At 43.6% G+C, this 23,655-nt stretch overlaps 1 protein-coding gene across 1 annotated transcript in view; it reads left to right on the top strand.

The window, feature by feature from the left end:
* Positions 1 to 23,655, top strand: part of LOC139281424 (receptor-type tyrosine-protein phosphatase R-like) — a 265,446-nt gene that overhangs the window by 13,388 nt on the left and 228,403 nt on the right. The window contains exon 2 of the mRNA XM_070901587.1: positions 2,843 to 3,165. Coding sequence (XP_070757688.1) covers positions 2,843 to 3,165 — 323 coding nt within the window. The remainder of the gene's footprint in view (positions 1 to 2,842; positions 3,166 to 23,655) is intronic.

Genomic DNA, 23,655 nt, shown 5'->3' on the forward strand with positions numbered 1-23,655 from the left:
TATGAATTCTTCCTCAAAGCTACCTTTGCCAATTTGATTTGTCCAATCTATATGAAGATTCAAATCGCCTGTGATAGTTGCAGTACCTTTCTTACAAGCCTCCATTATTTATTGATTTATACTCTGTCCTACAGTGCAGCTACTGTTAGGAGGTCTATAGACTACTTCCACCAGTGACTTCTTTCCCTTATTATTTCTTATCGCCACCCAAACTGATTCTACATCGTCATCTTCTGAGTCAATATCATGCCTCACTACTGCACTGATTGCATCCCTTATTAACAGAGCTACCCCACTTCCTTTTCCTTTCTGCCTATCCTTCCGAAATGTCAAATACCCCTGAATATTCAGTTCCCAGCCTTGGTCACCTTGCAATGGCTATCAGATCATACCCATTTATTTCTATTTGTGCCGTCAACTCATCTATCTTATCATGAATGCTGCATGCATTCAGATAAAGAGCTTTTAATTTTGTCTTTTTACCATTTTTCCCTACTCTGACCCCACTTTCTGATGCACTCTTGTGCTTGCTTATAGGCTCCGTCCCTTCCTGTCACACTCTGGTTATCATTACCCCTATCGCTACCCTGCACTATTGCCTTCTCCTTTCTCTTTGACATTAAATTTCTGCTCACCTGAACCGCCCCCCCCCCCCACCAATTTAGCCCTATCCAGCCCTAGTTATTTGATTCATAGAAACATAGAAAATAGGTGCTGGAGTAGGCCATTCGGCCCTTCGAGCCTGCACTGCCATTCAATAAGATCATGGCTGATCATTCCCTCAGTACCCCTTTCCTGCTTTCTCGAGGACACTGGTCCCAACATGGTTCAAGTCCCACTCCAGAGACTTGAGCACAAAAATCTAAGCTGACACTTCAGTGCAGTACTGAGAAAGTCGGAGGTGCCGTCTTTCAGATGAAACATTAACCTGAGGCCCTGTCTTCCCTCTCAGATGGTCATGAAAGAACCCATGTAATTTGAAGAAGAGGAGTTATCCTTGGTGTCCTGGCCAATATTTATCCCTCAATCAACATCACAAAAACAAATGATCTGGTCATTATCACATTGCTGTGCGCAAATTGGCTGCCGCATTCCCTACATTACGACAGTGGCTACACTTCAAAAGTATTTAATTGGCTGTGAAGCACTTTGGGATGTCCAGAGGTCATAAAAGGTGCTATATAAATCCATGTCTTTCTTTTTTCTGCATTCAATGATTTGCATTCTGCTTGGCGGCCAGCCAACTGCAACATTTGTGACAATTTGATAGCAGGCTGCCCATCTCATCCATAGGTTTTTTTAAATGGCTTGGGAGCCCTGTAAGGGGAGAAAATGGAAGAAAAAATGGAGAGTGTTTCAGAATCTTCTACCTTATTAAAATTTTATGCAAAGGAAAGCGATGAATTGATATTCATCAAAAATTATCAGGTGAAATTCTTGAATTGATAAGTTGTTTGCATTAATATTTACGTACCCCATTAATTATTTGTAATGTCTATTCTATTGGTGTGATTATGGTTGGATTACCACCTTATAAATTTGACATGATAGTTGAAAGTGTCTCATAATTGTAGTCATTAATCCCTTAGTGTGAACATTATCAGGCACAAAATACTCAAACACTGGCTGTCACACCACCTCTGGTTGGTCTCGGAAGGAAGGGAAAAGCAGAGCAAACCTGAAATTCTTGATGCTGTGACCAATACAAACACAATCTATATTCCAGCCTTTAATCACCAAAAATTTCTTCCTCAGAGTAATCTGACAAAAATGATAGTCAGAAGAACAGGACAATTATTTTCAGACCAATTGAACAGCGGGTTTCCCTCAGTAGGAGACGAACTCCAATGCAGTGTCTAATAGCCGAAGGTTAATTTTCAGGAGCATTTGAAAGAGGATACTTGGAGAGCACACAACTATTTTTACACTTGCTTCATTAAAAAAAAAATCAACTCCTATATCCAGTCACTACTGAATATAAATCACTGGTCACCTTAATTAAAAAGCATTTCAAGATATATTGCGGCTGAAATTCAGGGTCTCAAAGAGACCCGTTAATGCTCGTTTGTGGCGGCCATTCTTAAAAATCGAATGGCCGCCGCTTTGGGGTCAACTGGCCGACTCGACCTAAATTCAGGTCGGGGATTTTTCGGCCTAGACCCGATCCCGCCCGATTCTGATGACTGTTGAAAGTGAGTCATCAGGGGTTGTACCGCCAATTTTAATAAACAACAATACTTACCTTCCGATATTCAGCTCCATCCGTCAATCTCCCGCCACGCGGTGCCCCCGACAGGTTTTCCTGTCCGGTGCACCATCTGCAGAGTGAGTGCGACCTGGCAGCGCGGCGGCCCTTAAAGGGGAGGGCCCACTGCCGCGGCTGCAATGGAAACATTTTTGTTGGCCGACGTCCCAGTCTGGACGCAAACTAACATAGCATTTGCACCCAGTGTAAATATGGAAAATTTGGCACATATCAGGCTATGTTTCTAGAAAGCAGTAAAATAATTATTTAAAAATGAAATCGTTTATTTTCACAATGGGATAATTGTAGTGCAGCTAATATTTATTTTTGATATCGAGTGTAAAATATTATCGCTTGAATATTTGTGGGCTGGAGTAATGACCATTTTTTGAATTTGTGCCAATGATTTGTTAGATAAAGCAACCTAATCCTACGTATAAATCTAACCTTTGTATTCTAAGTAGTGATGGCTTTTGGGTTTACTCCAAGGGATAGAAATATGTTTGTTTATTTACTAGCCAAAGTGTTGTGTGAACAGAGAGGTGAATTAATTTACAGATAATGTAAGTGATCTTCCTTCAATTGTTCTATTTTCAGGGTGCTTTTCAGGAGATCATGAACACGTCAAGACCAGAAGTCAGAGGAAGTCAGTTAGCAGTGGAAAGCCAGTAATTATCTATCGCCATATACAAAGCATTGATAAAGGTGTGGACTTAAGTGGCATAGAAATGCAAAGAAGCAGAATCAACATGCCATTGTTCAGCAAATATACAGACCACAGGGGACATCATCCTGCTATGATTGTCAAATCTACTTTGCCTAGAGTATCAAATGAGCGAAGCATTCATTTTGTAGCAAATGATGACCAACGGTTGGAAATTGAAAACCTCCCTATTCCTGAAGATGACTTGATATCGGTGGTAAGTATCGATTTAAACAATACAAAGCAACTTTTCTTTGCCAGATGTTAAATAAATAGTAATGCTTAAAATTTTTCCAATAAGGGTCATTACAGAGCATTACAAGATATTTATAGCACAGAATCAGGCTATTCAGCCCAACAGGTCCATGCCGGTGTTTGTGCTTCACACGATCCTGCTCCCACCCTTCATCTAACGCCATCAACATATCCTATTCCTTTCTCCCTCATATCCTTATCCAGCTACCTCTTAAATGCATTCATGCTATTCGCCACAACTACTCCTTGTGGGTAGTGAGTTCCACATTCTTACCACCCTCTGGGTAAAGAATTTTCTCCTGAATTCCCTATTGGATTTATTCACTACCTGAAATTTATGGCCCCGAGTTTTGGTCTTGCCTGCAAGTGCTAACATCTTCTCTACATCTACCCTAAACCCTTTCATTATCTTCAAGACCTTTTTAAGGTCACCCGTCAGTCTTCTCTTTTCTAGAGAAAAGAGCCGCAGCCTGCTCAGTCTTTCCTGATAGGTGTATCCTCTGAGTTCTGAAAAGTCAAGAAGTCTGAATTTTAATTGAAAAACTCAATTTCCTCTGATCGTCAGTTGTCTCAGTACAAGTTGGTAATTTAATGAACAGTGTTCAGAGATTTATGGAGACTAATAATTTTCTTAGTTTGAATAATTTATTAGAAAATATGAACTTCATTCTAATACTTTAGTCAGATATCAAAAAATAAAGCTTAATGAATGGCTACATGAAATTAGAACAGTAACTATAACACAGACTTTTGTCAATGGCAACAGTTTCAACTCATCAATAATGATGGTTGTTGGGCAACACTGGAAATTATTTGGTATGGTTAAGGAGGATCTACTTGCAATTACATAAGAACATAAGAAATAGAGCTCGACACTGCTCCGCAATTCAGTAAGATCTGCTACCTCAACTCCACTTTCCCATCTATCCCCATATCCCTTGATTCCCTTAGTATCCAAAAATCTATTGATCTCAATCTTGAATATACTCAACGACTGAGCATTCACGGCGCTCTGGGGTAGAGAATTCCAAAGGTTCACAATCCTCTGATTAAAGAAACTTCTCCTCATCTCAGCCCTAAATGGCTGACCCCTTATCCTGAGATTATGACCCCTAGTTCTAGATTCTCCAACCGCCGAAATTGTTAAATAATTAGTACCAGAAATGTTCTGAGTTTTTTTTGGATTTGACTGGTATTAATGTTTTAACCGTTTTTAAACTAAAATAAGTGAGCAAAAATAGAAAGTTCAGACCAGTGAAAGGCTAATATTATTTAACCACCTCTTGCTATATTGGAATATTAATCTGCATTTTTTGGGAGAGGAATCAAAAGCAAACTACCTCAGAATTGTCAATTCCGTAAATAATCGGATTTGTATGTGTATTTTTTTGTCCCATGTCTTATTTAAGGAATGTAAGTTTGTGTTACTTTGTTGTGAAACGCACTACTTAAGTTATTTGTACCTAATTTTTTTCTCTTTAAGGGTCATGAAAAGTACTACTTTATTTCAGAAACTCACTTTCCTCTGTATATACAAGCATTAGTTGTCAAGTGTAAGTTGGTAGTTCAATGAACAGTGTATTCGTTTACCATCTGACTATCCTGGTCATGGTCAAATTTACGCTGCCCTATTTTGGATTTCTGGCTTAAGGCATAGACATATTCCGACATAACTTTCAGACTATAGAATTTCAGGAAATACTTGGCTCTTATTTGAAAGTAAAGAGATTTTGGAAATATTGTAGAATAATGTTTTAACGAAACCTGCTTCTTAAGCCTGCTTACTAAAGCATTTCAAGAGAACTCCACACTCGCTTCAATAGTAATTTATTTAAGAGCAATGAAAAATACATTTAAAAATCTGAAAGTACTTACAATCTACCTAATGATGAAGTTAGCGAGCTTAATTGAATTTCTGCCCACATTCTGACACTGATATTGATGAATTTTGGTACTATCAGTGCTGAGATGCTGATTGAAAATCAATTTTTTCCAAAGTGTTACCTTGATTTTGTTGCAAAAGACCAAGGGAATGACCCAGGAATTAACAATTCAATCATCACATAATTTAGTCATTATCAAAGCCCATTTATCTCAAAAGGCACAGTTAACATTACAAAAATGTAAGAAGGTTTAATTCAAACTTGATTTGAGTGATACACTCTTTCGTCAGAGGATTATCTAAATCGATTGGAAAAAATGGATTGACTTCATACCTCGCTGCTCTTGAGTTTGTGCTCGGGAATGTGGCTCGGTTCTTCAATGGGTAACATTTTTTTCTATGTGCTCAAAGAGTATTTTTGTTCACTGGCCTACCTGGATTGAATTCAGGGAAAATAGGGTGCAATTGGGTTAAATATATATATTTTTGTTTAAGTAATACTTTTGTTCCCCAAAATTGTTTAAAATGTACTTAAGGATGCCTGATTTAAAAAAAAAATGTTTTAAATGCATTAGACAGTATTTTTTAATTTAACTCACGGGATGTGGTCGGCACTGGTAAGGCCAGCATTTATTGCCCATCTCTAATTGCCCTCAAGAAGGTGAGCCGCCTTCTTGAATACAACTGACTGGCTTGCTAGGCAATTTCAGGGGGCAGTTATGAGTCAACTACATTGCCGTGGGTCTGGAGTCACATATAGGCCAGACCAGGTAAGGTCTACAGACATTAGTGAACCAGATGGGTTTTACAACAATCCAATAGTTTCATGGTCACTTATTCCAGATTATTTAATTAATTGAATGTAAATTCCCTAGCTGCAATGGTGGAATTTGAACTTATGTCTCCGGGTTATTTGTCGAAGCTTCTGGGTTAGTCACCCAGTAACATAGGGCCCAAGTTTCGGGCCGCACCTAGAACGGCGCAGCCCCGACCTGGACGCCCGTTTTTCGCACCACAAAGTGCGCCTAAAAAAAACTTACAGATTCTCCGGCTCCCTGCTGGGTCTCTTGAGTCAGGCGCAGCGCAGCATGAGCTGTAGGGAGCGGAGCCAGGTCCCTGTGCTGAAAGCAGTGCTGGGAGCTCTGCACATGCGCGCTACAGTGGGCGCGCATGTGCAGTAGCTCCAGGCGCCCAAAACTGTGTGGGAGGGGCCCGAAGCACACAGCCCCTAGCCCTGGCCGAATGGCCTCACTGGGGCTGCGTGCATAAGGCTCCTCCCGCGCCCAGCTCCTGCTTCCTCCCGACCCGACTCGACTCCCGCTTCCCGCCCCCCGCCCCCGGACTGGACCGGACCCGACCCCCCGGACTGGACCCGACCGGCACTCCCCCCCCCCCACCCGACCTGACCTCCCTCTCCCTCCCCCCCCCTCCCGAACCCGAACCGAACCGACCTCCCTCCCTCCACTCCCCCGACCCGATACGCGCTCCCGACGCCCCCCTGCCCCACCCGGACCCGACCCGACCCAACCTGATCTCCCTCCCCCCGCCCCCGACACTAACTGACCCGACCTGACCTCCTTCTGCCCCCCCCGCCCCGACCCGACCCGCGCTCCCTCCCTCCTCCCCCCCACCACCCGAACCAACCTGACCTCCATCCTCCCCCCCCTCTGACCCGACCCGCGTTCCCGACCCCGACCCGCGCTCCCCCCGACCCGACCCAACCCGCGCTCCCGACCCCGGACCCCGGACCCAACCCGACTCAACGCCACCTACCTGTAAATCTGGTGCTGGGGATGGGCCCTGCCGGAAGTCTTGGGCCCGGCTGGACCCGGCCCGTTCAGCCTCTCTCCCCCTTCTCCTCCCCCCCTCCTTTTCCTTCCCCCCTTCTCCTTCCCCCCTTCTCCTTTCCCCCCCTTCTCCTTTCCCTCTTCTCTTTCCCCCCCGCCCTTCTCCTTTCCCCCTTCTCTTTCCCCCCCGCCCTTCTCCTTTCCCCCTTCTCTTCACCCCCTTCTCTTCCCCCCCCTTCTCTTCACCCCTTCTCCTTTCCCCCTTCTCTTCCCCCCCTTCTCTTCCCCCCTTCTCTTTCCCCCCTTCTCCTTTCCTCCCCTTCCCCTTCTCCTTTCCCCCACTTCTCCTTTTCCCCCCTTCTCCTTTCCCCCCTTCTCCTTTCCCCCCCTTCTCCTTTCCTTTCCCCCCCTCTCCTTCCCCTTCTCCCCCCTTCTCTTTCCCCTTCCCCTTCCCCTCCTTCTCTTTCCCCTTCTCCTCTCCCCCCCTTTCCCTTTCTCCTCTCCACCCCCTTTCCCCTTCTCCTCTCCTCCCCCCTTCCCCTTCTCCTCCCTCCTTCCCCTTCTCGTCCCTCTCACCCCTCCCCCTGCCCCCCCCCCCTCTCCCCCTCCCCTCGTTGTCAGAAACACAGACACTGACAATCAGAGAGTGAGAGACATGCACAGACAGACAGACAGAGAGATAGAGACACTGACAGAGACACACTGGGGGTGGGGGGGCATCCCAGCACGCTGTTGGAGGGCTCCCGGTGCTGCAGTCAGTAAGTAGAAAATGTTTTATTTATTGATTAAAAAAAAAAAAATATTTCTTATTAATTTTTTTTGATTGATTTATTGATTGATTTATTGATGTTTTTATTTATTATTGATGATGGCTCTTTATTTGTAAAACTGAAGTGTTTAATGTTTGTAAACTTCCCTTTAAACCCCCCCCCCCCCCCATTCTCTACGCCTGATTTGTAACCTACGCCTGATTTTCTAAAGTGTAGACAAGATTTTTTCGAGCGTACAAAACTCTTCACTTACTCCATTCTAAGTTAGTTTGGAGTAAGTTTTCACTGTCGAAACTTTGAAAACAGGCGTAAGTGGCTGGACACGCCCCCTTTTGAAAAAAAATTCTGTTCCAAAGTGAAACTGTTCTAACTGACTAGAACTGGAGCAAACTAAATGCCGAGAATTTGAATTTCTAAGATACTCCGTTCTACACCAGTTGCTCCAAAAAACCAGGAGCAACTGAGGCCGAAACTTGGGCCCATAATCACTATGCTACTGCACCCGTGCTACAGTGCAACTTATACACTGGGAAAGTTTGTCAGAATTTTAATCTTTGCTGTTTCAGAGATTTTGATTACGAGTTATCTCTAATTAAAAAAAAATAGTCATTGTCACATTTAGAAACTGTTATTAAAAATAATCTTTTTGACATATTAGAATTTACACCAATAGTGAAAAACAGTTGATCTGTCCTGGTTCTGCTGTGTCCTCAGGAATAAAAGCTGAAAATTTGATGGACTTTTTTTTGTGCCTCCTCCAGTGGTCCCTTTAAGGATTGCTGGTTCGGGCGCTCAATGCCTGGTCCCTTTAAGGATTGCTGGTTCGGGCGCTCAATGCCTGGCACAAGTCGATGGAGCATGCCTGTCACAAACTCTGCCCATTTGTGCCTGAATTTCGCATTCGGAGTCCTACAACCAGCGTAAGACCATGATTTGTATACTTAAGGAACCCCAGTCACCAAGCTAATATAGCAACCGGTGCGATTCCAACAATTGAGGGATTTTATGCTGGAAAAACTGGCCACCGTGAGTCGAATTTCTCCCCAAAGGAAAAACTGATTTGACCTTTTCATTAATATTAATTGATCACACAACTCAGAGGGGAGGACACATTAAGGTAGAATTTCTAATCACTTAATGGGTGTAAAGTGGGTACAACAGATCAGGGGAAAATGGATGAAGATCTGTTGCTCTAGAATTCCAACCATTTAGTCATGCATTTAAATCTTTGGTAGGATATTTGACCGACACAGGAAGTGCCTACCAATTTTTCAGTAAATGCATGTAAAGTCAAAATTACTCTGGCATATCACTGATTCATCTACCCACCCATTTAAAGTGGCTAACCAGGATTGCTAGGGACTTGAAGTGTGCGATAGCAAGGATTTTGAGGCTATTTCTTTATCTTTTTTCATTCTACTTGGATGATCAGAAGACTTTGAGCCAGTTTTAGCACAAGCATTTTTTTTACACCCTCCACAATAGTAGCACAGTGGCTTTCCCAATGGGAATTGCCTTTGCTTGTGCTTTTTTAAAAGAAAAAAAAAGCAGGACCAAAGGAGGGATGCCAGTCAGGTCAGGCTGTAGTTGAGGTGGCCTGTGCCCGTCCATCTATACGCTCTCACCCAAATCTACAGGCAGCAGCACACATGTAAGATCTGTCATAAGAGACTTGTCTGTGACCACAACAAACCATGCTGGGTGCAGGTATATTGTTTATAACCATAACAGATTTTATTAAGTGATTTACTTTCAGTACAAAGAAATAATAATTAACAAGGTGATAGTCGACAATCTGTTCCTTGAAATCTCGGTGCTAGCCCTCCGAGTGACTTGCTGTGTTCTGTTGATTGTCGCTCCTCTCCAATCTTCCTCTGTGTCCTCTTAATTCAGGGTTCATTAGCTACTTCTCTTATACCATTTTTTCCCTTTCAAGTCATCATGACAGCTTGCAGCTGTCTGAACCCCATTATATTACAATACTCTAGTTATTAATTTAAACATCCTTTGACCTTTAATAGCCCAATATACTGTTATCTTGCTATCTTCCCTGTTCCTGCTTTTTGCAAAATGAGCTATCATAGAAACATAGAAAATAGGTGCAGGAGTAGGCCATTAGGCCCTTCGAGCCTGCACGGCCATTCAATATGATCATGGCTGATCATGCACTTCAGTAGCCCATTCCTGCTTTCTCTCCATACCTCTTGATCCCTTTAGCCGTAAGGGCCACATCTAACTCCCTTTTGAATATATTTAACAACCTGGCTTCAACAACTTTCTGTGGTGGAGAATTCCACATGCTCACAACTCTCTGAGTGAAGAAGTTTCTCCTCATCTCGGTCCTAAATGGCTTACCCCTTATCCTTAGACTGTGCCTCCTGGTTCTGGACTTCCCCAACATCGGGAACATTCTTCCTGCATCTAACCTGTCCAGTCCCGTCAGAATTTTATATGTTTCTATGAGATCCCGTCTCATTCTTCCAAATTCCATTGAAAATAAGCCTAATCGATCCAGTCTTTCTTCATATATAAGCCCTGTCATCCCTGGAATCAGTCTGGTGAACCTTCGCTGCACTCCCTCAATAGCAAGAATGTCCTTCCTCAGATTAGGAGACCAAAACTGTACACAATATTCAAGGTCTGGCCTCACCAAGGCCCTGTACAACTGCAGTAAGACCTCCCTGCTCCTATACTCATCCTCTCGCTATGAAGGCCTACATGCCATTCGCCTTCTTCACCGCCTGCTGTACCTGCATGCCATCTTTCAATGACTGAAGTACCATGACATCCAGGTCTCGTTGCACCTTCCCTTTTATTAATCTGTCACCATTCAGATAATAATCTGCCTTCCTGTTTTTACCACCAAAGTGGATAACCTCACATTTATCTACATTATGCTGCATCTGCCATGCATTTGCCCACTCACCTAACCTGTCCAAGTCACCCTGCAGCCTCTTAGCATCCTCCTCACAGCTCACACTGCCACCCAGCTTAGTGTCATCTGCAAACTTGGAGATATTACATTCAATTCCTTCATCTAAATCATTAATGTATATTGTAAATAGCTGGGAGCCCAGCACTGAAACTTGCGGTACCCCCACTAGTCACTGCCTGCCATACTGGAAAGGACCCGTTTATTCCTACTCTCTGCTTCCTGTCTGCCAACCAGTTCTCTATCCACGTCAGTACATTACCCCCAATACCATGTGCTTCAATTTTGCACACTAATCTCTTATGTGGAACCTTGTCAAAAGCCTTTTGAAAGTCCAAATACACCACATCCACTGATTCTCCCTTGTCCACTCTACTAGTTACATCCTCAAAAAATTCTAGAAGATTTGTCAAGCATGATTTCCCTTTCATAAATCCATGCTGACTTGGACCGATCCTGTCACTGCTTTCCAAATGCACTGCTATTACATCTTTAATAATTGATTCCAACATTTTCCCCACTACTGATGGTAACTGGTCTATAATTCCCTGTATTCTCTCTCCCTCCTTTTTTAAAAAGTGGGGTTACATTAACTACTCTCTAGTCCGTAGGAACTGATCCTGAGTCTATAGAATTTTGAAAAATTATCCCCAATGCATCCACTATTTCGAGGGCCACTTCCTTAAGTACTCTGGGATGCAGACTATCAGGCCCTGGGGATTTATTGGCCTTCAATCCCATCAATTTTCCTAACACAATTTGCTGACTAATAAGGTTATCCTTTAAGTTCCTCCTTCTCGCTAGACCCTCGTTCCCCTAGTACATTGGGAAGGTTATTTGTGTCTTCCTTCGTGAAGACAGAACCAAAGTTCAATTGGTCTGCCATTTCTTTGTTCCCCATTATAAATTCACCTGATTCTGACTATAAGGGACCCACATTTGTCTTCACTAATCTTTTTCTCTTCACCTATCTGTAGAAGTTTTTGCAGTCAGTTTTTATGCTCCCTGCAAGCTTCCTCTCATATTCTACATTCCCCCTCCTAATTAAATCCTTTGTCCTCCTCTGCTGAATTCTAAATTTCTCCCCGTCCTCAGGTTTGTTGCTTTTTTTGGCCACTTGATATGCCTTTTCCTTGGATTTAACACTATCCGTAATTTCCCTTGTAAGCCACAGTTGAGCCACCTTTCCCATTTTATTTTTACTCCAGACAGGGATGTGCAATTGCTGAAGTTCATCCATATGATCTTTAAATGTCTGCCATTGCCTATCTACCTTTAAGTATCCTTCGCCAGTCTATCCTAGCAAATTCATGTCTCATACCGTCGAAGTTACCTTTCTTTAAGTTCAGGACTCTAGTCTCTGAATTAACTGTGTCACTCTCCATTTTAATGAAGAATTCTACCATATTATGGTCACTCTTCCCCAAGGGGCCTCGCACAACAAGATTGTTAATTAATCCTCTCTCATTACACAACACCCAGTTTAGGATGGCCAGCCCTCTAGTTGGTTCCTCGACATATTGGTCTAGAAAACCATCCCTTATGCACGCCAGGAAATCCTCCTCCACCGTATTGCTACCAGTTTGTTTAGCCCAATCTATATGTAGATTAAAGTCACCCATGATAACTGCTATTGCACGCATCTCTAATTTCCTGTTTGATGCCATCCCCAACCTCGCTATGACTGTTTGGTGGTCTGTGCACAACTCCCACTAGCGTTTTCTGCCCTTTGGTGTTCCGCAGCTCTACCCATACAGATTCCACCTCATCCACGCTAATGTCCTTTCATACTATTGCGTTGATCTCCTCTTTAACCAGCAATGCTACCCCACCTCCTTTTCCTTTCAGTCTATCTTTCCTGAATATTGAATACCCTTGGATGTTGAGTTCCCAGCCTTGGTCACCCTGGAACCATGTCTCCGTAATCCCAATTACATCATATCCGTTAACAGCTATCTGCGCAGTTAATTCATCCACCTTATTACGAATGCTCCTCGCATTGAGACACAGAGCCTTCAGGCTTGTTTTTTTTTAACACTCTTTGACCTTTTAGAATTATGTTGTAATGCGGCCCTTTTTGATTTTTGCCTTTGATTTTTCTGCCCTCCACTTCTACTTTTCTCCTTTATACCTTTTGTTTCTGACCCCATTTTACTTCCCTCTGTCTCCCTGCATAGGTTCCCATCCCCCTTTCCTATTAGTTTAAATCCTCCCCAACAGCACTAACAAACACTCCCCCTCGGACATCGGTTCCAGTTGTGCCCAGGAATTTGACTCCTTCCCTCTTGCACCATTCCTCAAGCCACATATTCATCCTAACTATCCTGCTATTTCTACTCTGACTAGCACGTGGCACTGGTAGCAATCCTGAGATTACTACCTTTGAGCTCCTGCTTTTTAATTTAACTCCTAGCTCCCAAATTCAGCTTGTAGGACCTCATCCCGTTTTTTTACCTATATCGTTGGTACCTATATGCAACACGACAACTGGATGTTCACCCTCTCCCTCCAGAATGCCCTGCAGTCGCTCCAAGCTGTCCTTCCCTGGGAACTTCTACAAGAACAACTACATATAGTTCATTACCTAGCTTCGTCTTGCAACTTTAGCGATAAGAAAATGATATATGCTGCAGACTCTTTATCTCATTTTGTAGCTCATTAATATTCGGTCCTTGACTACATCCTGGGTTCTAACATAACAGAGCATTCCAAACTACTTTAGTACATTTCTTGCAGTTAACATAATATTGACGTAATTTACCATCATGCTTTGCTTCTCGGCCTTGTATCATGGTTAGCTAAGCTTACACATATTGCAGTTATTTTTTATCATATAATAGTTAAAAAAGCATTATTACACATTTAAAAACATTATCACAACATGCAGGTAAGTTCTATCTGACACACATACCTCTATTTGTCTGAGGAGCTGTGAGGTGGCTATCTGCTTATTGACTCAAAGTGAGTTGAGCTCCATTCTGCAAAGTGATCCATGGCCCAAATCTACCAAAGGCAAGTCGCTGCCAGAGACTTCAGCTCTTGTCTTTATGGCTCATTCCAGTTGTGCTATGCCACTGTCCTGGGGAGTCAAGTGTGGCATTGCATCTCGCACCCACATCCTGCTTTGTAATGTTCACTTCCCCAGCCATGAAATGCACATGTGGGCGCTGGGCCGCCCTGTCGCTCATCAGCAGACTTCATTTCGTGCCGCCACATTGGGTTTTCTTTCACTTCATTTTTGCCTGGCACTTCTTTCCCCTCTTCCCCCTTCAGCCTTAGCAAAGGCTGCCAATGGATTGACATGTCCTTTGAGCCTTTCCAAAGGCCACATCCCTTTAAATTTCACCTGAACTGCTAATTAGGCTAGCTTCCTGCACACAGAGCTATGAATAAACACAAAAATGAGCTGGCCACTGAAAATTGTTTACAGTCAATGCATTGCGCTGGCCAGATTTGCATAAGTTCCTAGCCCTAAGTAGGTTTTAGTGGGAACAGTAAACCTACCCTGTTTGTTCCAAGCAACGTGCACCAGACTTTTTCAAAAGTAGCAAATCGTTTAGACAATAAGCAGATAGACATCTGATTTAGAAGGTAAAGAGGATGCCAGGAATGCCTACCAGGAAATGTAATCCTATTGACATTAATGTGGAAATTCCATACTGGGGTCCAAAATTGTCCCAGGGCAAATTTGAGAAAATCATACTTGATATGTATTTTATAAATTGTTTCAAGTAATGAATATACAACCAGTGTCCTCTCAACAAATGTAAAGAATGGTCTCTCAGGTATGTAAGGTTCTTTCAGCAGATTGTGATATACAATATTATTTGGATTCGACTGGCAGCTGGAAAATTAGATTTTGGGAGTGTGGAAGAATTTCCACTGGCACCGTGAGTAAAATCACGACTGCTGCTTTTAACTAGTTCACATTCTAAAGGCTAATAGATAGGATGGGATATAAGTACATGTCAAGGACAGAAAATGCCTTTGAAGTTATCAGACCACACATTGGTGTTATGCAGAGTACATTCATTCAGTGCTGCGTATGATTGAATTGCTATTATTTTTGCCAAAAGTATACTTACATCATATATGTTGATGTATAATTTTGCAGCTGAAATAAGCACAGCATAGACATGTAGGTTGCATTTCCTCCATATTTTGAAGCCAATGTGTTAACTCCATATGGGATACTTTTATCTAAAAGCATATCAGTTTTGGACACATAGGCTAATGCAGTGAGGTGTTTGTGAGAGATCTCTGTGCTGCATTGCAGAGGTACATTGAAATGAGCTGGTCTCGTGCCAATTTACAGTGTGATAGTGTTAAACTAAATCCAATTGGCTATTTTATTCATGATGCTATACTGTAGTAGCTTCCTCATTTAATATGCTAAATGCTTAACTGACAGCATAATAGATTTAAAATCACTACAAGTGTATGACAAAAGTTTTATATAAAGTTTAATTTTGACTAGTCTTGAAATCAGAATTCTCTGGAATTCATACTGACCATTTTTTTTGTTGATTAAACAAGACTTCAAGTGTCGGCATTATAGATAAAATATGCTGGCTGTTACTATTCTCACTTACAGACACAATGATAAATAAATAGACTATGCCCTTGCAGTAATAAGTATATCGAGGGTCTCACAGCCATCCATCACTGATCTTCGGGTTGAGATTTCCTTTACATCTGTCTGTTATGCACAATTTAAGTATCAAGGATCTATCCGAGAATGGATAATAAAAGCATTCTTTCCTGCTGCTACTATATGTTTAGCATTAAAAAAAAATTGTGTCACATTTTTCTAGATTGTTTTTGGCTTCAGGGTCAGGCTTGTCTGATCATTTGTAATTATGATAACTTGAAGCACTGCAAAGATACCCAGAAAGCTAAGTGTCTCAGGCTGTCTGTATAATTACGGCAGGATTTTGAAATGAGACTGTGCAGGGTTTCATTGTGCGAGGACAATAGTGGAGGATATGATAACTGTTCATAGGGCTAACGTTTTCATTCGCGACCTTGGGATGCTCGTCTCTGTCATCAATTTCCTTACAAATTGTACAATGCAGGCCTCTTTTATCAGCTAGTGATGAAGTCGATATATCAGATTATCTTAAACTATATTGATTACAGCAACCAATTCATGCTGCTTCTTAAAAGTGATCAACCATACTGACGTGATTTATTCAGTGATCGGCCCATAACCCTCAATTGATTTATATTCCTGAGAATTTTAATATGCACTTGGGGAGGGCTAACAAGGCAAGGGCATACACATTAAATGGTAGGACACTGAGAAGTGTAGAGGAACAGAGGGACCTTGGAGTGCATGTCCACAGATCCCTGAATGTAGCAGGACAGGTAGATAAGGTGGTTAAGAAGGCATATGGAATACTTGCCTTTATTAGCTGAGGCATAAAATACAAGAGCAGGGAGGTTATGCTTGAACTGTATAAAACACTAGTTAGGCTACAGCTGGAGTACTGCATGCAGTTCTGGTCACCACATTACAGGAAAGATGTGATTTGACTAGAGAGGGTACAGAGGAGATTTACAAGGATGCTGCCTGGACTGGAGAATTTTAGCTGTGAGAAAAGATTGGATAGGCTGGATTTGTTTTCTTTGGAACAGAGGAGGCTGAGGGGAGATCCTATTGAGGAGTATACAATTATGAGGGGCTTAGATAGAGTGGATAGGAGGGACCTATTTCCCTTAGCAGAGGGGTGAACAACCAGGGGTATAGATTTAAAGTAATTGGTAGGAGGTTTAGAGGGGATTTGAGGGGAAATGTCTTTACCCAGAGGGTGGTGGGGGTCTGGAACTCACGGCCTGAAAGGGTGGTAGAGGCAGAAACACTCATAGCATTTAAAAAGTACTTGGATGTACACTTGAAGTGCCGTAACTTACAGGACTACGGACCAAGAGCTGGAAAGTGGGATTAGACTGGATAGCTTTTTGTCGGCCGGTGCGGACACAATGGGCCGAAATGGCCTCCTTCTGTGCTGTAAATTTCTATGATTCTATGGGCTAGAGCCTCCACTTTTGTGCTTATCGCCCAAAAATGGGCATTATTTCTGGCGTGGGCAGTAAAAAAGGGTTTTCAGATCGCCGGCTTCTCGGTCATTCTCAAACCTCCTAGTCTCCATTTTTGAAAATGGGCGTTACCGCGAGCGATATGAAATGGGCGGTAGCGTTAAATTTTTTTGATCTTCTGCCATAAAGTGTGGCCGTCCTTAGCAACGGCATGGCAGTGCTCGATTCCCATGATTCAGGAGGTCAAGGATCATCATGACATGCGCAGAAGAGGAGAGGGAGCTGAGAGGGACTGAAAGCGTGTGTGGCTGTGGTGTGTGCTTGTTTAGCTGTTGTGGGAGGCATGAAGGAGATTAACCAGCAGAAAAAAGCCTACTAAGCACCAAGAACATAGTTGGCACCGAGGTTTTGTCCAACAAATAAGATATAACATGGAAGGGATGGCGGAGGCCCTGGAGCTGGTAGCCAGGAACACTGGTGGCAGAGGACACCCAGTGGTCCCAGAACACGGCACTGCACCCCAAGGTGCTGCACCCCCAGGTGCTGCACCCCCATTGTCAACCACACATGAGAGCCAGCAGCAACATCTTGTTTCTGGCTCAGAGCACGTTCCCACCTCGGGACCGTCCTCTCCCGTATCCGTCCAAGCAGCGTTTCGGCCGTCATCACTCCCCCCCCCCCCCCCCACTCCACAATGAAGCATGAAGCATTGCCTGAGGACCTCTTCATATGGTCTACGGGGTGAGGGGGGGGCGGGGGCATGGCTTCAGCGTCAGCCTGATTGTCTGGGCCGATGTCAGCGTCCGGCTCCTCGTCCTCCTCTTCTCTCTGGTGAGGTGGACTGTCAGACTCATCAGGCAATTCCTGTCCCCTCCTGATAGCCACGTCGTGCAGCATGGAGCACACCACCATGAATTAAGCTACCTGCTCAGGGTGGTATTGGAGCTCGCCTCCTGAGTGGTCCAGGCATCTAAAGCGCTGCTTCAGCACTCCAGTGGTTTTCTCCATGATGTTGCGAGTTACTCTGTGGCTCTGGTGTATCGCAAAGAGTGGGAGAGCGATAGTGATAGGGGATTCAATTGTAAGGGGAATAGATAGGCGTTTCTGCGGCCGCAACCGAGACTCCAGGATGGTATGTTGCCTCCCTGGTGCAAGGGTCAAGGATGTCTCGGAGCGGGTGCAGGACATTCTGAAAAGGGAGGGTGAACAGCCAGTTGTCGTGATGCATGTAGGTACCAACGACATAGGTAAAAAACAGGAAGAGGTCTTACGAGACAAATTTAGGGAGCTGGGAGTTAAATTAAAAAGAAGGACCTCAAAAGTAGTAATCTCAGGATTTCTACCAGTGTCACGTACTAGTCAGAGTAGGAATCGCAGGATAGCTCAGATAAATACATGGCTTGAGAAATGGTGCAGAAGGGAGGGATTCAAATTCCTGGGACATTGAAACCGGTTCTGGGGGAGGTGGGACCAGTACAAACCGGATGGTCTGCACCTGGGCAGGATCGGAACCAATGTCCTAGGGGGAGTGTTTGCTAGTGCTGTTGGGGAGGAGTTAAACTAATATGGCAGAGGGATGGGAACCTATGCAGGGAGACAGAGGGAAATAGAAGGGGGGCAGAAGCAAAAGATAGAAAGGAGAATAGTAAAAGTGCAGGGCAAAGAAACCCAAGGCAGAAAGCAAAAATGGCCACATTACATCAAGATTCAAAAGGGGCAAAGTGTGTTAAAAAGATAAGCCTGAAGGCTCTGTGCCTCAATGCGAGGAGTATTCGGAATAAGATGGATGAATTAACTGCGCAGATAGCAGTTAATGGATACGATGTGATTGGCATCACGGAGACATGGCTGCAGGGTGACCAAGGCTGGGAACTCAACATCCAAGGGTATTCAGCATTTAGGAAGGATAGACAGAAAGGAAAAGGAGGCGGGGTGGCGTTGCTGGTTAAAGAGGAAATCAATGCAATTGTAAGGAAGGACATTAGCCTGGGTGATGTGGAATTGGTATGGGCGGAGTTGCGGAATTCCAAAGGACAGAAAACGCTAGTGGGAGTTGTGGAAAAAAACACCAAATAGTAGTAGTGAGGTTGGGGACAGCATCAAACAAGAAATAAGGGATGTGTGTAATAAAGGTACAGCAGTAATCATGGGCGACTTTAATCTACATATACGTCGAGGAACCAACCAGGGAGCTGGCCATCCTAGACTGGGTGATGCGTAATGAGAAGGGATTAATTAGCAATCTTGTTGTGCGAGGCCCTTTGGGGAAAAGTGACCATAATATGGTAGAATTCCTTATTAAGATGGAGAGTGACAAAGTTAGTTTGGAATCTAGGGTCCTAAACTTAAGGAAAGCTAACTTCGACGGTATGAGGTGTGAATTGGTTAGAATAGACTGGCAGAGGATACGTAAAGGGAGGTGGATAAGCAATGGCAAACATTTAAAGATCACATGGATGAACTTCAGCAATTGTACATCCCTTTCTGTAGTAAAAATAAAACTGGGAAGGTGGCTCAACCGTGGCTAACAAGGGAAATTAAGGATAGTGTTAAAACCAACGAAGAGGCTTATAAATTGGCTAGAAAAAGCAACAAACCTGAGGACTGGGAGAAATTTAGAATTCAACAGAGGAGAACTAAGGGTTTAATTAAGAAGGGGGAAATAGAGTATGAGAGGAAGCTTGCAGGGAACATAAAAACTGACTGCAAAAGCTTCTATAAATATGTGAAGAGAAAAAGATTAGTAAAGACAAACGTAGGTCCCTTGCAGTCAGATTCAGGTGAATTTATAATGGGGAACAAAGAACTGGCAGATGAATTGAACAAATACTTTTGTTCTGTCTTCACAAAGGAAGATACAAATAACCTTCCGAATGTACTAGGAGACAGTGGGTCTAGTGAGAATGAGGAACTGAAAGATATCCTTATTAGGCGGGAAATTGTGTTAGGGAAATTGATGGGATTAAAGGCCTATAAATCCCCGGGTCCTGATAGTCTGCATCCCAGAGTACTTAAGGAAGTAGCCCTAGAAGTAGTGGATGCATTGGTGATCATTTTCCAACAATCTATCGACTCTGGATCAGTTCCTATGGACTGGAGGGTAGCTAATGTAATGCCACTTTATAAAAAAGGAGGGAGAGAGAAAGTGGGTAATTATAGACCAGTTAGCCTGACATCAGTAGTGGGGAAAATGTTGGAATCAATCATTAAGGATCAAATAGCAGCCCATTTGGAAAGCAGTGACAGGATCGGACCGAGTCAGCATGGATTTATGAAGGGGAAATCATGCTTGACGAATCTTCTGGAATTTTTTGAGGATGTAACTAGTAGAGTGGACAAGGGAGAACCAGTGGATGTGGTGGATTTGGACTTTCAAAAGGCTTTTGACAAGGTCCCACACAAGAGATTGGTGTGAAAAATCAAAGCGCATGGTATTGGGGGTAATGTACTGACATAGATAGAGAACTGGTTGGCAGACAGGAAGCAGAGAGTCGGGATAAACAGGTCCTTTTCAGAATGGCAGGCAGTGACTAGTGGGGTGCCGCAGGGCTCAGTGCTGGGACCCCAGCTCTTTACAATATACATTAACGATTTGGATGAAGGAATAGAATGTAATATCTCCAAGTTTGCAGATGGCACTAAACTGTGAGCTGTGAGGAGGTCACTAAGAGGCTGCAGGGTGACTTGGACAGATTAGGTAAGTGGGCAAATACATGGCAGATGCAGTATAATGTGGATAAAAATTTTGGGGCCAAAAATACGAAGGCAGAATATTATCTGAATAGCGGCAGACTAGAAAAAGGGGAGTTGCAACGAGACCTGGGTGTCATGGTTCAGCAGTTACGGAAAGTGGGCACGCAGGTACAGCAGGCGGTAAAGAAGGCAAATGGTATGTTGACCTTCATAGCTAGGTGATTTGAGTATAGGAGCAGGGCGGTCTTACTGCAGTTGTACAGGGCCTTAGTGAGGTCTCTCCTGGAATATTGTGTTCAGTTTTGGTCTCCTAGTCTGAGGAAAGACGTTCTTGCTATTGAGGGAGAGCAGCGAAGGTTCACCAGACTGATTCCAGGGATGGCTGGGCTGTCATATGAGGAGAGACTGGATCAACTGGGCCTTTATTCACTGGCGTTTAGAAGGATGAGAGGGGATCGCATAGAAACATATAAGATTCTGACGAGACTGGACAGGTTAGATGCGGGAAGAATGTTCTCGATGTTGGAGAAGTCCAGAACCAGGGGACATAGTCTTAGGATAAGGGGTAGGCCATTTAGGACTGAGATGAGGAGAAACTTCTTCACTCAGAGAGTTGTTGACCTGTGGAATTCCCTGCCGCAGAGAGTTGTTGATGCCAGTTCATTGGATATATTCAAGAGGGAGTTAGATATGGCTCTTACGATTAAGGGGATCAAGGGGTATGGAGAGAAAGCAGGAAAGGGGTACTAAAGGAATGATCAGCCATGATCTTATTGAATGGCGGTGCAGGCTCTAAGGGCTGAATGGCCTACTCCTGCACCAATTTTCTATGTTTCTATGTTTCTATCTCGGCTTCGGTGTGGGTGTCACGCAGGAGAATCATCAGCCAGATAGCGACGCCCTATCCTTTGTCACCAAGCATCCAGCATTGACCTTGTGGCTGATTGTTAAACAAGTCAGATACAGTGCTCTCACACAGGATGTGAGCATCATGAATGCTGCCCGGAAATTGAGCATTCACAGCCAGTATAATTTGCTGGTAGTCATTCAGGGAGTGGACTCCCTTGCGGTCCCTGAAAACCTCTGCATCCTGAAAAGGTGCCCGCATTGCGATGTGCATACAGTCTATTGCTCCCTGCACCTTGGAGACGTTTTCAATTCTGGAGAATCCTAGAGCCCTCTCACTCTGTGCTTCCCTGATCAAGTCCCTCCTGTGTGTGTACAGGGCTTCAGTGACCTGTCTAATGCAGCGATGTGTGGCATGCTGAGAAAGTCCGCAAATGTCTCCAGCTGTGGCCTGAAAAGAATCCGAGGCGTAGAATGACAGTGCCGCGGTGACTTTGACCGCGACGGACAGTGCAGTACTGATGGTGCTGGCAGGCTGCAGATCTGCCCTTATCAGCTGGCATACCTCAGTGATAACTTCTTTGTGGATACGCAGTCTTCGAAGTCAGGTGGTGTTGGGCAAGTCGAGGTAAGAATGCTTCTCCTTGTACTTGCGGGGGGCGTAACGTCTGGTCCTCCTCATCAGTCTGTCACGTCTTACATTGAGCACATAATGCTGTGGAGCGTTCCTTCGGTGATGTCGAGTCTCCTGCATGTAATTGGTCCACAAGAGAGGAAGAGAAAGAACAGGCCCCATTACAGTAGCTCTCTGTTTTCCTCCGATTGGTCACAAACAAGGAATGTCCCGTCGAAGACACTTATTCAATTCCAATCGGTCACAGAATGGTCAAGATGTTTTTAGAGATGTTCACATCAACTCCAACGACCTGCAGAGTACATCCGAACTGTGCCGAGGTTGAAGCACAGCAGCCTTTTAAAGGATGCGACGTGATAGAAAGGAGAGGTTTTGAACTTAGCTCTTCAATATTATAACATTGATATTTTGCCTTCATGTATAATGAATAGAATGATCCAAATATTCATCAATTCCTTTTTTTATTGTGGCTCTCACAGTTAGAAACATAGAAACATAGAAAATAGGTACAGGAGTAGGCCATTCGGCCCTTCGAGCCTGCACCACCATTCAATAAGATCATAGCTGATCATTCACCTCAGTACCCCTTTCCTGCTTTCTCCCCATACCCCTTGACCCCTTTAGCCTTAAGGGCCATATCTAACTCCCTCTTGAATATATCCAATGAACTGGCATCAACAACTCTCTGCGGCAGGGAATTTCACAGGTTAACAACTCTCCGAGTGAAGAAGTTTCTCCTCATCTCAGTCCTAAATGGCTTACCCCTTATCCTTATCCCTGGTTCTGGACTTCCCCAACATCAGGAACATTCTTCCCGCATCTAACCTGTCCTGTCCCGTCAGAATCTTATACGTTTCTATGAGATCCCCTCTCATCCTTTTAAACTCCAGTGTATAAAGGCCCAGTTGATCCAGTCTCTCCTCATATGTCAGTCCAGCCATCCCTGGAATGCCCGCCCTCTTTTTATTTATCCCTCAACTAACATCACAAGAAACAGATTATCTGGTCATTGACACATTGTCGTTAATGGGAGCTTGCTGTGCACAAATTGGCTGCTGCATTTCCTACATTACAACGGTAATGACTACACTCCAAAAAGTACTTCATTGGCTGTAAAGCGCTTTGGTCCTGAGGTTGTGAAAAGCGCTATTTAAATGCAAGACTTTCTTTTATTCTTTCTTAAATTTATGGCCCCCAAAACAGACATGGGGACATGGAATGCACTTGTGATTACCATTTCATTCAGGGTGTCACAGAAGGTTGCTGGAAGAGCCTTTCTACAGGGAGGGAAATCAGCGGATAAGTCAGCTTTGAGATATTTTTGGAAATTTTTGTTTCATTAATCAGCTGCCTCACAGAAAATAAAGCATTCTGGTGACATTCAGGGCCCAAGTTTCCACATGATTTGCGCCTGATTTTTAGGAGCAACTGGTGGAGAACGGACTATCTTAGAAATCGCAATTCTCCACATTTTTTTTTCTGCAGTTCTAGTCAGTTAGAACAGTTTCACTTTGGAACAGAATTTTTTCTTCAAAAGGGGGCGTGTCCAGCCACTGACGCCTGATTTCAAAGTTTCCACAGTGAAAACATACTCCAAACTAACTTAGAATGGAGCAAGTGAAGATTTTTGTAGAACTGAAAAAACCTTGTCTACACATTAAAAAATCAGGCGTAGGTTACAAATTAGGTGTCCAGAATGAGGTGGGGGGGGGAGAAGGGAAGTCATTAAATTCTATAATAAATCCTTATTTATACTTCTACAAATATTATACAAATAAATCCAACCTGAATAAAAATTTATAAGCAAAGAAAAGAATAAATAAACCATCTTCCTACCTGTGTGAAAGTGCTTCAGCCAGGGAGAATGCT

This window comes from Pristiophorus japonicus, chromosome 15 (assembly GCF_044704955.1).
Source record: "Pristiophorus japonicus isolate sPriJap1 chromosome 15, sPriJap1.hap1, whole genome shotgun sequence".
Taxonomy (NCBI): Eukaryota; Metazoa; Chordata; class Chondrichthyes; family Pristiophoridae; genus Pristiophorus; species Pristiophorus japonicus.